The sequence below is a fragment of the Nansenia antarctica genome, assembly GCF_963989245.1.
Source record: "Nansenia antarctica genome assembly, chromosome: 3".
Classification (NCBI taxonomy): Eukaryota; Metazoa; Chordata; class Actinopteri; order Argentiniformes; family Microstomatidae; genus Nansenia; species Nansenia antarctica.
In genome coordinates, this window is record NC_137688.1 from 19,630,519 (window position 1) to 19,645,340 (window position 14,822).

Here is a 14,822-nt window from a genome sequence, read left to right on the forward strand (position 1 = left end):
AAATATAATTATTTAGTTTTGTAATTTTTTTCTTTTATATCAGAGCGTCACATTTCTTTTTGATTTCTGTTTATTCTCCCTTTCCTGGTGTGATACACATTTAAGAAATTATCCAAGTAAAACGTCAGACCCACCCAGGTGAAACATTGTTAAGCGCATCCGAATGAACCATAGGGGAGGAACCATAGGCTGTGTTCGGAATGGCATACTAGCATACTACTCATACTAGATATGACGTAGATTTTTGAGTATGCAGTGCGTTCACACTAGAGTATGTGAAATTTGAGTATGCAAGAAATGTATACTAGATTTTCGGTCGGCTGGTATTGGCATACTTATTATGAATTTAGTAAGCAGTATGCAGTATATACTAATTGAGTATGCTAGTATGCAGTATGCTAGTATGCCATTTCGAACACAGCCATCGACGTCTCCCTGCTGCCACCCTCAGAACTGGTAGCATCGGAAGTTGGGCTTGTTCGAGGACACCAGCGATTTACCGGCTTGTAACTGCACGCAGTTGCAGCGTCATGCATCCAGGGTGGGGATAATGAATTAAAACACAACGTGTATTGATCCATACAGGGGTGGTCTGTCATATCTTAGACCAGAGTTTTAGGTGTAACGGTTTCTGTGCTTTTCCATTACTACCTATTGAAACATTCACATTCTACGAAGATGTCTGTGGTCGGATTCGACGTGGGTTACCTAAACTGCTATGTCGCGGTGGCCCGGGCTGGAGGCATAGAGACGGTAGCCAACGAGTACAGTGACCGATGTACCCCGTGAGTCTGAATCGGATTATAATACTGTTGGTGTTTCATGTATTGACATTTTACAGTTTGTTTGATATGAATCTGTTCAGATAGGAACATCATGTGTGGCCTTGACTTGACAGATCAGAAGACAAGAGAGCATTGATGCGAATATCAAATGCTAAGCTAGCTAACAAGCTAATGTCAAATTGGTTAGGATATGAATTGCAACACAGTAGCATGTGAGTGAACGATAGTGCCACCCAGTCAAATTAGGATCATTTATTACTTGTAAATGCAATCATTCTGTACAGTTTAACCATTTAAAAACACCTTAGACACTTTTGAAACGTGCTTTTTCATTTTGATGTGATATCGTATGTGTTTTTAAAGACAATGGGGTGGTGATGGTGGCGTGGGGTCCCTGTTCATTGGGAAGTGAACTAGCGAGGATGATGGGAGAGGAGGGCCGCAGCACTTTGCTGTATCAGTGTGGGCTTGTTCAACGGCATCCGTCCAGTTAGCCTGAACAAATTAAAGTTGCACTGCCCAAATATGAATGAATGATTGAATGAATGAATGGTCTTTATTGTCATTAATACAGTACAGGTACCATACAAGGACATTTGGGAGGGGGGGCTCCCCTGGTGCTAGGGAAAAAATTACTAAAAACAAGAAGGGAAAAAGAGCTGGTTTACATAAATAAAGGCTATATATACACTATCCACTATACTATACAAATAAAACACTGTGCTGTACTCTAATATAACTAAATAACTCAACTCAAAACATTTTTGACCTTCCCTGTCATTCTGTTTCTCTCAGAGCATGCGTGTCATTTGGGCCACGGAATCGATCTATTGGTGCTGCTGCCAAAGGCCAGGTAAGTTGTTATAGAGGGCGGATATTATAAGGACGTTTTGTCAGACCGGTGGTTCTCAATCTGCTCCATCCCACACATTTTTTTTGTTCTATTCCACCACCAGCTCTCCTGATTCACCTAATCAATGGCTTGATGAATAGTTGATTAATTGAATCATCTGGAAATATTGACATTTAATAAATACACGAAATGGCTGGGAGTTCCCAAGGAGTGGGTTGGTTGAGATGCACTAAAATTCAGCCTTGTAAAGATGCAGAGCTGTGTTTTTTTTTTAATCCACATCATGATCCACATCAATATATAAACAGCTATGCATTATAATCTCAGTGGTGTCATTTAAACAGCTGATAGGCAGGTTGAGAAAGATATTAATTACATTACATTTTTGGCATTTAGCAGAAGCCTTTATCCAAAGCGACTAACAACAAATACATTTGTCTAAGTAAGTGAATTATCTATCGATCAGTCATCGTAATGAATAGTAGTCTGTCAAAACCAGGGTTAGGGTTAGGTCACAGTGCTAGAAGAAGGAAGAATTTAGCTAGCTAGCCCATCTCTACACAGGTACTAGGGGAGTTCTACAAGGCTGTACGGAGCTATACTGCAAACAATAACTTGATGAACACAAGGCCCACAGAGACATTATTTAAATACAATTAATAACTTAATTATTTGACTTTATATTTTCACAGGCCGTCTCAAATTGCAAGAACACCGTCCAAGGGTTCAAGAGACTTCATGGCAGGGCGTTTTCAGACCCGTATGTCCAGCGGGTGAAATCCAGCCTGGTTTACGACTTAGCACAAATGCCAGCTGGGACAACTGGCATCAAGGTAAGATATGAAAGTGAATCATTAAGAATCAGATTTGGAAATAAGGTTTTGAATTATGACACTGCCAGACTAGAAGTTCTATTGTGTGGTGCTTGTGTCACGTCAATTGAATTTGTATGAATATGTCTTGAATGTTTCCATGCACAGTTTGACAGATCACCAGACACCCTGAATTATTCATAATGAGTCATTAATTTTGTGACCACATCAAATTACACTGTTAGCTTGCCTTGCTAGATGATGATATACGTACCCCTAACCATCTTAATCAGGAAACAAGATGGATAACTGTATAATTAATCTAATATATTCATCATACAATTTCACTGTAGAAATTTGCTACTGATTGCATTTACCTGATAGGAACAATGTGTCATACTTCTTGTATCAAAACTAATATTATTGTCTCTCTGTGGCTTAAGGTGATGTACATGGAGGAGGAAAAGGTCTTCAGTATTGAACAGGTTACTGCCATGCTGCTCACCAAGCTAAAGGAGACAGCTGAGAGTGCAATGAAGAAGCCTGTGGCAGACTGTGTGGTGTCGGTGAGTATTGTCAAGAAATCTGTGGATGCAAGTTACACTTGAATTAGAATTACACAGGCATTTCAATGGAAGAGTAGATATTGTGCATTTTATGGGGGTTTGTTAGCTGCATGACAAGCATCTTTGCATCTCATGTAATTGCGTTCATTGTGACTTTGTAGTCTTGTCCATCCCCACCAGGTCCCTTGCTACTACACTGATGCTGAGAGGAGGTCAGTAGTGGATGCAGCACAGATCGCTGGGCTCAACTGCCTGCGGCTTATGAATGAGACAACTGCAGGTTTGTAATGGGAAGAGAGGGAGGGAGAGAGAGAGAGAGAGACCTATGAATCTTGATTATTTAGCCTACCTCAACTTCAATGCTGTCTCTTACTGCGCAGGAAATAAAACCCCACAGCTCTTGTCTGAAAATGTTCCGAATTTGTAAATCACAAATTCTTGTAAAAAGAACTTGTAAATCACAGCATGATTCGTTCTAGGGGTGGGCATCGACGATCGATAATTGATCGTCGATGCCCACCCCTAATTCGTTCTGTTCTTTTCAGTGGCGTTGGCCTATGGGATATACAAACAGGACCTGCCGGCCCCCGAGGAGAAGGCCAGGACAGTGGTGTTTGTTGACGTGGGGCATTCTGCCTACCAGACCTCTGTGTGTGCCTTCCATAAGGGCAAACTTAAGGTGCGTATTAGGAACAGTGGCCGTACAAGGATTTCACTGAAACACCCGCCTCGTTTCTGAAAAGAAACCGGTGTCTGTATACTAATCCATTTCTTTTCTCTTCACTTTCCTCTCCATGTCAAAACATTCTTACACTCTCGATTCTTTCCCGTCCCAGATCCTCGCTACAGCCTGTGACCCAGAGTTGGGAGGCAAAGACTTCGATGACATGCTGGTGAGACACTTCTGTGAGGAGTTTGCCAAGAAGTACAAACTGGACGTGAAGTCGAAGCCCAAGGCTCTGGTGCGGCTGTACCAAGAGTGTGAGAAACTAAAGAAGCTGATGAGCGCTAACTGCTCAGACCTGCCGCTGAATATCGAGTGTTTCATGGACGACATTGACGTCAGCGGGAAACTTAACAGGTACAACTTTTTTATTTTAGTTTGTGATGAATCCCGGTTCGATTCCGGCCGTGGACATGTCCTGCATGTCATCCCTCCTCTCTCTCTCACCCATCCTTCCTGTCTAAATCTCTACTGTATCTGTCAATAAAAAGCAAAAATATGAGTGGGACTGCGCCACTCAGAAATTTTCTTTATAATCCTATTCCCACATGAGGTGTAATGAAGTTCTATTTCATTACAGGCCTGGTATCTTTAACTAATGTTTTCTATTGATCTCTAGGGGTCAGTTTGAGGAGATGTGTGCTGATATTTTAGCCAGAGTGGAGGCTCCACTGCACAGTCTGTTGGAACAAGCCAGTGAGTATATATTTTATTCATTTTTTTCAAGTATGAATGAATGAATGAATGAATGGTCTTTATTGTCATTAATACAGTACAGGTACCATACAACGAAATTTAGTAGGGGGGGCTCCCCTGGTGCTTGGAAAAAGACTAAAGACAAGAGGGCCAAGGGTAAAATAAAAAAGGGAAAAGAGCTGGTTTACATAAATAAAGGCTATGTACACTATCTACTATACTATACTACTATACTATACAATAAAACACTGTGCTGTACTCTATGCTATGCTATAAATATCCTAACTTTTCCTATATCTGAACCTTATGTACACAAGGGTTGTCATATTGCACATAGTATTGTTGCACATTCATTTAAAGTGTTGCAGTTAGCAGGTTTGAAATGTTCACAGTTGTATTTCAATATTGCACTTATGTTTACAATCTAGTAGCTGACATCAAGTTGTCTAGATTGTCCAGGGCCTAGAACCTAGGTCTTTGCTGTGTTCAGGGCCTGAATGGCCCTGGGGTAGAAGCTGAGCTTCAGTCTATTTGTCCGTGCGGACATGGTCCTGAACCGCCTGCCTGAGCGCAGCCTAACAAAGTGTTTGTTCCCAGGGTGGGATGGGTCCCTGGAGATCTTGGTGGCCTTCCTGAGGCAGCGTGTATTGTACAGTATGAATGCAGGGCTTAAAGTACTCCGGCACAGTGCCGGATTTCCGGCGCGGGAGAATAAAAAAAACTTTTAAAAAACTGCAATTGCGGCATTGCGCCGACGTGGTGGCGGGGGCGCTGTTTCACAAATAACTTAGCTTTCGTGTTTGCTAGCGAAACAGCTGATAGTTGATGTTGACTGCTCAAGGAGAATACATATTTGAAAGTACAGAATGCCTGAGAGCCTTATATTGCATTATATTACATTATATTTTGAATGGCCATCTGGTGCCTGAATATTGTTTTTTCCTTTACATATATAATGACATTTCCACCATAAATTGATGGCGAAAGGGCACAAATTGGTGCATATCAATTCACCAGAATGCAAGAAATTAAGTGTTTGATGCTCGTTTAAGGACCCCCAGACAGCCCTGCTTCATGGGTCCCCCCCGATGTCAAACACCACTGGTACCACCTCCGCCTCATTTTGAGCCAGGAAAACCCCTGAGTAGTGACGGGAAGCCTTATGGGACGTGGTGCCAAGAAGGAGAATATAAGTGATAGTGGCTTAATAAGTAATCAGTTTGTTCTTTTAAAGACATGTATATATTTTATTCTGTATTGTTATAGTGATAGTGGCTTAATAAGTGATGCAATCAGTTTGGCCTTTTAAAGACATCTAATTTTATTTATTTTTTATTAAGTATAAAACAGTATTATGAATGAATGAATGAATGGTCTTTATTGTCATTACAGTTTTTCCCAATTGCTAAAACACAAAAGCCAATTCTCTAAACCAAATGACCAGTTCTCTAAACACATTTAATAAAACTAGCTCCCATTTGCCAAAACCATAAACACATTTCACATGAAGACACAATTCACAATCCTCCTTTTCTCATAAATCTAAACACATTTTGTCTTGCTAAAACACAAGTTGCAAAAAACTCTGCTCAAAATGTCAAATTCTCAAATTAAAGCTCATGTGATGCAAAATGCTTGCCACAGTCAGCAAAATGTTAACACAATGAACACACCTGGCTTCATTCATTAAACATAACGACTCAAAATTTAAGACACTTGTTGCAAATGATTGTGGTGTGTGTGTGTGGTATAGTTCCATAAATAAATAAATAAACATCACACCCTGAACATTGTTTTCAGTGAGTATTGTTGTGTGTAATGGATCCTCTGTAGTGTTTGCATTGAGTTGTGATACAGTACAGTATTGTACATGTTACGGTACATGTGGGAATACGGTAACATTTTTCAAACCTTTATTTACGTAAAACTCGATAGGACAACAGTGCAACAACTTCGCGGCTGAACTTTAGTAACATTTCGGACATCATATGCCATTTAAAGGGGGGAAATAGATATCTAAAAATGCATGACTATCATGCAAAATCAGCCTTACTGTAATGTAAAATATGTAATGTTAGATATAACGTTAGACAGGGAGCGCAGATTTATTTTTATGCATGACTATCATACATGTGGGAAAACTAGGGTTAGGGTTAGGTGCTAGGGTTACAGTAAGGTTAGGGTTAGGATTAGGGGTAGGGTTTGAGTTTGAGTTTTGAAGAGAGAAGGTGTGGTTTTGCTTATGTAGCTTTAGAAAAGTGTGTTGTGTTTAGAGTTTTGGGGAAATGGAGGAAAGTTTTGTGAAATGTGTTTTAGCAATTGAGAAAAACTGTAATACAGTACAGGTACCATACAACGACATTTAGGAGGGGGGGCTCCCCTGGTGCTTGGAAAAAGACTAAAAACACGAGGGCCAAGGGTAAAATAAAAAAGGGAAAAGAGCTGGTTTACATAAATAAAGGCTATGTACACTATCTACTATACTACTATACTATACAACAAAACACTGTGCTGTACTCTATGCTATGCTATAAATATCCTAACTTTTCCTATATCTGAACCTTATGTGCACAAGGGTTGTCATATTGCACATAGTATTGTTGCACATTCATTTAAAGTATTAATGCATTTTAATATTGAGACATATATTTTGTATTGACTATAAAATAGTATTAATGCATTTAAACATTGAGACAAGAAGCTGTCTTCTGTACCCGCTCTCCCAATATCTCAAACTGTGACCCCCTCCCCAAGAAAAAGTTTCAGGCACAGGATTTTCCCCCACTTTAAGCCCTGTGAATGTAGTCAGTAGTCAGTGCTGATTCTGAATGGTGTTTCCCTGCCCTGTCAGAGCTGAAGAAGGAAGACATCTATGCAGTGGAAATAGTCGGCGGTGCCAGCAGGACCCCGTCTGTCAAAGAGAGAATCAGCAAATTCTTCGGGAAGGAGCTGAGCACCACTCTGAATGCGGACGAGGCTGTGGCCAGAGGATGTGCTCTGCAGGTCAGTCTCTCTTTGTTTCCTCTGCTTTTTAAAATGCCCTTTGGACACCCACGTAAGCTGACACAGCAACATCAGAAAGCAATGATTTATTTATTTTATGTATAGCCTTACTGGTTGTGGTAATGATACCTTAAATCCTTGACTTGTGTGTTTTTTCCTATGCATTGGAAACAAGGTTCCTACAGATACGTTTATTGGTGTCTGCTTTGTGGTGTCTGCCATTGTTGTATCCTGCTGAAAACAGTCTGTGCACATTTCCTCAGTGTGCGATCCTGTCCCCTGCATTCAAAGTGCGCGAGTTCGCCACCACAGATGTGGTTTCTTACCCCATCTCTTTGAAATGGAACTCTGCTGCAGAGGAGGGCTTGAGGTAAATCATTTCCCATGATTTTATTATCACCACTAAATAGATTTTTTAAGGCATTGCTTTTCAACAACAAAGGCTAAATGTCCAATGCATGTTGATTTGCAGTGATTGCGAGGTGTTCCCAAAGAACCATGCAGCACCGTTCTCCAAAGTGTTGACTTTCTACCGGAGAGAGCCTTTCTCTCTGGAGGCCTACTACAACTGCCCTAAAGAGCTTCCCTACCCTGATCCCACCATAGGTATGTCGCCGTTATTATCCATGAACTCAGTAACTATCGGCCGTGTCTGTAAACACTTTATCTTCCTATTGTAATCCTACTCTCAATTTTTGCACCTCGCCCTCATCTCTTTTCATTAATTTCACACTGATCTGAAAAACCTTGACTGGGGAAATGTTTTGTTCTTTTCTTTTCTTTTCTTTTTTCTGAGTGGGGGCAGTCCCACTCATATTTTTCATTGTATTGGACAGATACAGTGAAGACAGACAGGAAAGTAAGGAGAAGAAGGGAGAGAGGGTATGTCAGCAGGGCATGGGCCGGATTCTAACCCATGCCAACATGGGCATATGTGTGCACTGTAGACCGCGGTGCTAGGCCGCTGGACCACCCCAGGCCACTACTGGGGAGATTTGTTGTTGACACTTTAATTTTCTTCCCAGGTCAGTTTGTGATCCAGAACGTGGTGCCGCAGGCGTCCGGGGAGAGCAGCAAGGTGAAGGTGAAGGTCAGGGTGAACATCCACGGCATCTTCAGCGTGTCCTCCGCCTCGCTGGTGGAGGTGCTTAAGGCAGACGAAGGAGAGGAACCCATGGACACTGAACAAACCGCAGAGAAGGAGAAGGAGGAAGAGGTGTGTTTGTATAAGACTGGGTTTCATCTGGAAAGGAGGTTGTCCATCCGACACTGCGTCTCTCCCTCTGTGTCTCTCTCTCTCTGTCTCTCTTTTTCTGTGTGTCTCTCTGTGCGTCTCTCTCTCTGTGTGTCTCTGTCTCACTCTGTCTCTCTCTCTGTCTCTCTCCCTGTCTCTCTCTCTCCCTACCTCTCTCTCTCCCTCAAATCACTTTTCTGGCCTTAGCCTTTCCTCTTTGCCTGCGTCATCAGCCTTAGGCCCAAATTACGCCGGCTGCGTCAACCTTACCTTACCTCAGCGGCGTGTGTGAGTCTCGTTTAGGCTCCCGTCTTAACCGGTTCGAGCAGCCCCACAGGCTGCGTGAGAGGCACTCACGCTGACTGCTGCTGCTCGCTCGCTAGAGAGTCGAAGGCTCGCTTATTCAGTGCGTATTTTTTAGCGCGTGAGGCTGACATGAAAATGATCTACCAGCAACATAGACGATAGTTTCAATGTCTTGTTTCTTTTTTATTTTATTTTTTTATGTCGTTGGCACGATTATATTCGAAAACATTAAATATGATATTTCAACACAAAATATTTAAACTAATAACATTCCCGTGGAAATGCTCATGCTCTGAATGATTTGTCTACTACTCTTTCTCTCGTTCTCACTCTCTCGCTCACGCAGACTCGCATGCACCCTGTCTCTTTGCTTCTCTCTGTGTCTCCCTGTCTGTGTGCGCGACTGCGTTCTGGTTATAACCGTTTCACTTTTCTAATCGCTCATTAAGGACGGATGACCGCAGAGACAATTCATAATAAAGTGAAATTAAACATTATATTATTGATGGCCATTATCACAGGCAAACTCAATATACAAAGATAGGGCTGACTGTAGCAGCTCACAGCACTTCTGATTCACCACAGATTGAACTTGCACCTATATGTAATGTCCCCATTCTAATGTAAATTATATAGTTCTCGATAAGCACACACCTAAGCACAGAACAGAAAACCCGCTATTTGAGACGTGCCGCTGAGGTAAGGTAGATGCAGCATACACGCGACCAGTGAGTTTGACGTCCCAAAAAGTCCAGCAAAAGTTCCTCCACGCACATGCGCCGCTGAGGTAAAGTCCGTGGTGTAATTCAGGCGTTACTCTAGAGGTTGGTCCTATTGATTTAAAGATATACAAAACCTCACAGCGATCTTCTTCCTTTGTTACTCACTGTTCCTGATATGGGGATCCCGCTATTTACTATTTTGTGATAACACCGCTATTTGGATCTATATCTGTTCCAACATTGACCAAAAACGTGGTTGTTTCACAATTAATGGTCCTTGCCCTCTTTGTAGGGCAAAATGCAGACTGATCAGGATGAAGCGAAGGCCCAAAGCGACGGACAAAAAGACGCTGAGGAGAAGAAGTCTCCTGAGAATGAGGAAATGGAGGTAATATTCAGTGTTCTGTTACTGGTATGATTTGATTCCCCTCTGATCATACGAAATCAATCAGTGCTCAATGAAACCAAACCATGGGTTGAATCTCAACCATTTGTTTATGTTAAAATGCTGTCCAAATGTTTTTATCTTTACTTTATGTAGTAAGTGGCCTTTCACAATCACTTCTGTCTTCATATTGTTTCCTCCTGTTGTCTGAATCCAGACCTCCCCAGAGGAGGGTAAAACAGAGAAGAAGTCTGACCAGCCTCCACAAGCCAAGAAGCCCAAAGTCAAAACAAAAGTCCTGGACCTTCCTGTTGAAAACAGCCCACAATGGCAACTAGCTAATGACATGCTCAATCTCTTTGTAGAAAATGAGGTATTTAACTGTTCCTCAATATGTAGTTAGTTACTATCTTGCATTTTGGTCTCGTTTCGTTTCTGTCTTGGTCTTCTCAGTTCCCCTTGATGCAAACTATTTCGGGGGGCAGCTTTCAAAAAGATTTGTTCTGTCGTGGTGGTTTTTAAAGTTGCCGTTTGTGCTTTCCCAAAAGGGTAAGATGATCATGCAGGACAAGCTTGAGAAGGAGAGGAATGATGCTAAGAATTACGTGGAGGAGTATGTGTACGAGATGAGAGACAAGCTACACGGGACGCTGGAGAAGTTCGTCAGTGAGGCTGTGAGTAACGTTCCCATGAACACTTCCTGTCATCGTGGTTGTATGCCTAACCATAACCGTAAACAACAAGGAGGAGTAATGGACATTATTCGTTTTTTTCCAGAAATGTCAATAAACCATATTCAATTTTAAACGACTGATTTATAATTCTGTTGACTTGGATGTAGGATCGAGATGTGTTGTCATTACGATTGGAGGACACAGAGAACTGGTTGTATGAGGATGGAGAGGACCAACAGAAGCAAGTGTACATCGATAAACTGGCTGAACTAAAGGTAACTAAAGGTTGACTCTGTTACTCTACTATTTGCTGCTATGAATTGAATCCAGCGTTGCATCTCCTGTCTCTTAACTGGGCTGAACCTTGTGCAGAACCTCGGCCAGCCCATCAAGGAGAGGTACCTGGAGTCTGAGGAGAGGCCTAAAGCGTTTGAGGAGATGGGGAAACAAATCCAGCAGTATATGAAAACTGTAGAAGCTTATAAAACTAAGGTATGACTGAAAGGTGTAGTTCTAGGACAAAGTGCTACTTTCAAGTACTCACCAGAAGAGTTTATTTTTTATTTTTTTTACACTGGGATTAACATACTCATCTGTTTGAATATGCTATGACAGACCCTTTATAATGTAATTATTTTATCATATCTCAGGAGGAGCAGTACAATCATTTGGACGAGGCAGAGGTCACAAAAGTGGACAAGACGGTGAGTGATGCCATGATTTGGATGAACAGCAAGATGAACCAGCAGAGCAAACAGAGCCTGACCATAGAGCCTGCTGTGAGGGTCTGGGAGATCCAGGCTAAAACCAAGGTGAGGGATTTACCATTTAGTTCCTGCTGCTAGTACTGTGCCACCGAATGCTGCTACTGCTGTTGTTGTTGTTGTTCTTCTTCTTCTTGATTGTTGAGGAGTTGCTTGTCCTAAAGCATGTCATTACTGTGTATCCTGTACATTGCTGAACTCAAGATCCCGGCGGTAGCCTTGCCCCCTCCACCCCCCAACGGGATAAACATTGCACCCCATACCACTCACGACTTCAACTCAACTTTTGCCCACTACTGTTTGTGCACATTGTACATATTGTGTTGATAACCATTGCCCTTGCTCTGTACATATCTACTGCACATATATCTGTACATATCTTTATAGATATGTTTGATTAACATTACATAAACATCTTTGTATCTAGGTTTTAATGTCAGTATTTGTAAACGGCCCAATTGTATATCTCCATTAAGAATGTCGTAACAATATCAATTGGTGGTTACTGCATTTTCAGCATTAATACAACACGTTCTTCATGTTGAATTTCTCCCTGTAACCGCAACAGGACCTGTACCATAGCTGCAACCCCATCCTGACCAAGCCCAAGCCCAAGGTAAGCTGTAAGGTTCCAGAGTCAGTGTTTCCCCTACCATTGCCTTGGGGGGGCGGGCCGCCCTCCCAACGGAACCCCCCGCCCCCCCAAGAAAGAGGAATTATTACGGACGTAGACACCAAACATCTGACAAGCAGGCTAAAATATCTGCGTTTTTTAAACGCACCCAACCCGAATCTGGCGAGTGGCAAGCCCATAGGCTCGTTGGTAACGTTAGTCCGCCGTAGTCTCGCATAGCCAGACCTATCTCCACACTTCACATAGCCAGACCTATCTCCACACTTCGCACTGTGCCGCGCTGGAGAATAATACAAGATTTTGCGCAAGTGTGCGCGCGAGACGCGAGAGTTTTTGCCGGCTGTGATGTCTGCAGATTGAAAGTAAGAAAGTTCAAACGTTAGCAAATATAATTGCTGAGTGTTCTGACAGAGAAAGTTGGTTAAAATTGGTCGTTATTATCGTGACTAGAAAGTGTCTGACTATAGTTCCATAGTGTAAATAGTGTCAAAGAACTAGCAAGCTAGCTAGCTCAGAGGTGATGAGATGAGCTAGTCTCCTTGCACACTTGCCAGCTAAAGAGCTAACTGGAGGCACTTTATTATTTTACTTAAAGTAGATATACTATCTTTCTTATTCTGCTGGAGTTGGGCTCAATGGTAATACCATAATGGCATATTTACAGTACATGGACAGTTGATTGAAGCATTGGAAATGTCTGTTTTTTATAGTTGGACATACGATTTTTTTTCAGGTGAGAGAGTAAAGTCAAAATGACATGATTATCTGACTGGATTGCCCACAGCAATCCAATATTCAATTATAATTATGTTATAAATTGATATGGATCAATTTATGCCTCTTATTAGATTATAAATACTCTGGCTGTTTTGTTTACCTTTTGGTTGACAGCAAAAGGGAGAGAGGAGGGTAGGGAGGGAGAGAAGGAGAGAGAGCGGGATGGTCTCGGCACACCAGAGAGAGAGAGAGCAAGAACCAGGTGAGAAAGTGGACAGGTAGTCAAGACCACATAAGTAAGTAGCCTTGAGAACCGATGGTTCTGGAGCCTAATGGCCCATAGGGCAGGAGCCTATCTCCTGTTTCCGTAGCGTGAGGCGGCTTAATGTACAAGTACACCCCTGGACATGACGCTGGTATGAGGCAGGGTCTTACCCCCTGGGGGGGGGGGTCCATGCCACCCCCCCAAGGCAGCAAACCTAGGGGAAACACAGAGTGAATAGTGTAGCTCGCAGTTCCTTCTTCTATACTGGAACATTACTGTGGAACAGCCTTCCACTTAATATAAAACAAGCAGAAACTAGGAGGGCTTTTAGAGGACAGGTTAGAGCTTACCTCTGGAGTAAGGTGAACAGATAGGAAAGCCTATTTTTTTAGCCTACTTTTATTCTTATTCTTTTATTCTTAGCCTGCTTTCATTCTTTTTATTTTTCCTATAATTTCCTAATCCTTTTGTTTGGGGGGGCGGGGGGGGTAGGTAGGTAATGTTTTATTTAATTATTGTTTTATGTTATTGTTGTCTTGTATGTTAATATCAAAGGACCATGTTGGAAATAAGCATTCACACTTTCACATGTCATCCCTTGGATTACTGTTTTTACTCGAACCAAGAATAAACTCAATCAATCAATCAATCAAGGTGGAGCTGCCCAAGGAGGACAAGGCAGCTGAGCAGAACGGACCAGTTAACGGAGAGGAGAAGGGCCAGGCGGACAGCGCAGAGAAGGGTTCTGGTGATAGCACAGACAACACCACCAAGGAATCCACAGAAAACAAGCCTGACATGGAACTTGACTAGCCTGCTCACCCGCCATGGGGGGTATTCCATCAACGTCGCTTAAGGAAAATCCAGGCTTATTTTTGATAAATCTCCTAACAAGATTTATCAAAAATAAGCCTGGATTTTCCTTTAGCGACATTGATGGAATACCTCCCCAGGACTGCGTTTCAATCTGAAAATGTGTGCCCTTCAACTTGGTGATATTGACTTCCCCCTCGAAGATCTGAGGGGACTAGAAACATAAAAGCAGTACAGCAGGAAACTCTGCCTTAGCCTACAAGAGAGTCAGGTGGAGATATTACTGATTGCTTATAGGTATATCTCGTCCTTTCAGATCTGTTGAAAGGAATCAAAATAGACAGAAGTAGGGAGCAAGGATTCAGATTGAGATGTGGCCCAGATGTATCAGTGAAGTGTGTCAGTATCTCTACAGTCAATACAGGCCTAATTAAGGCACATGGAGCCCAGCCCCTGATGCTGTCTTTCTGCTGCCATAGCATGCCCGTTATTTTTTTGCTGAAATAAATGGAAAGCCAATTGCAATAAGCCTGTTTGACAATGAGCACTGTACACATAATGGTATTTATTTCTGTTTGTGTGCTCTATAATTGTTCGGGTCAGTGTCACAATTTGGTTTTAATAAAGTTACTGAAAATCTCTAATGCTGCCGTTATTAGTGCACTTGTTTGTACCTGACTGTAAACATTACTCTCTAGAAAGTTGTTATATATCTGCCAATAGTATGTGTATATGGGTCCTTTTTTTTAGACGGTGCCATTTGGACTTCATAACTTGTGAAAAATAAATTGTTGATGTATCTATATAATGTTCTATTATATAAAGGACATATCTAGCTTGCTGAAAAACATAGTGGTCGAGCTCAGGCA

At 42.0% G+C, this 14,822-nt stretch overlaps 1 protein-coding gene across 2 annotated transcripts; it reads left to right on the plus strand.

The window, feature by feature from the left end:
• Positions 1-512: 512 nt before the first annotated feature.
• On the plus strand, positions 513-14,590 carry hspa4b (heat shock protein 4b). 2 transcript variants are annotated; one of them, XM_080525837.1, is made up of 20 exons: positions 513-785; positions 1,581-1,638; positions 2,331-2,471; positions 2,894-3,016; positions 3,197-3,296; positions 3,562-3,695; positions 3,853-4,097; positions 4,360-4,436; positions 7,288-7,439; positions 7,703-7,809; positions 7,912-8,045; positions 8,465-8,655; positions 10,006-10,089; positions 10,304-10,459; positions 10,635-10,760; positions 10,928-11,035; positions 11,133-11,252; positions 11,411-11,572; positions 12,093-12,140; positions 13,795-14,590. In XM_080525837.1, the coding sequence occupies exons 1-20, from the start codon at positions 679-681 to the stop codon at positions 13,951-13,953; spliced, it is 2,532 nt and encodes an 843-aa protein (XP_080381963.1). In that variant the 5' UTR covers positions 513-678; the 3' UTR covers positions 13,954-14,590. The 2 variants fall into 2 exon arrangements, with proteins under 2 accessions (XP_080381963.1, XP_080381962.1); XM_080525836.1 differs by having other exon boundaries at positions 514-785; positions 9,994-10,089.
• The last annotated feature ends 232 nt before the right edge of the window (positions 14,591-14,822 follow it).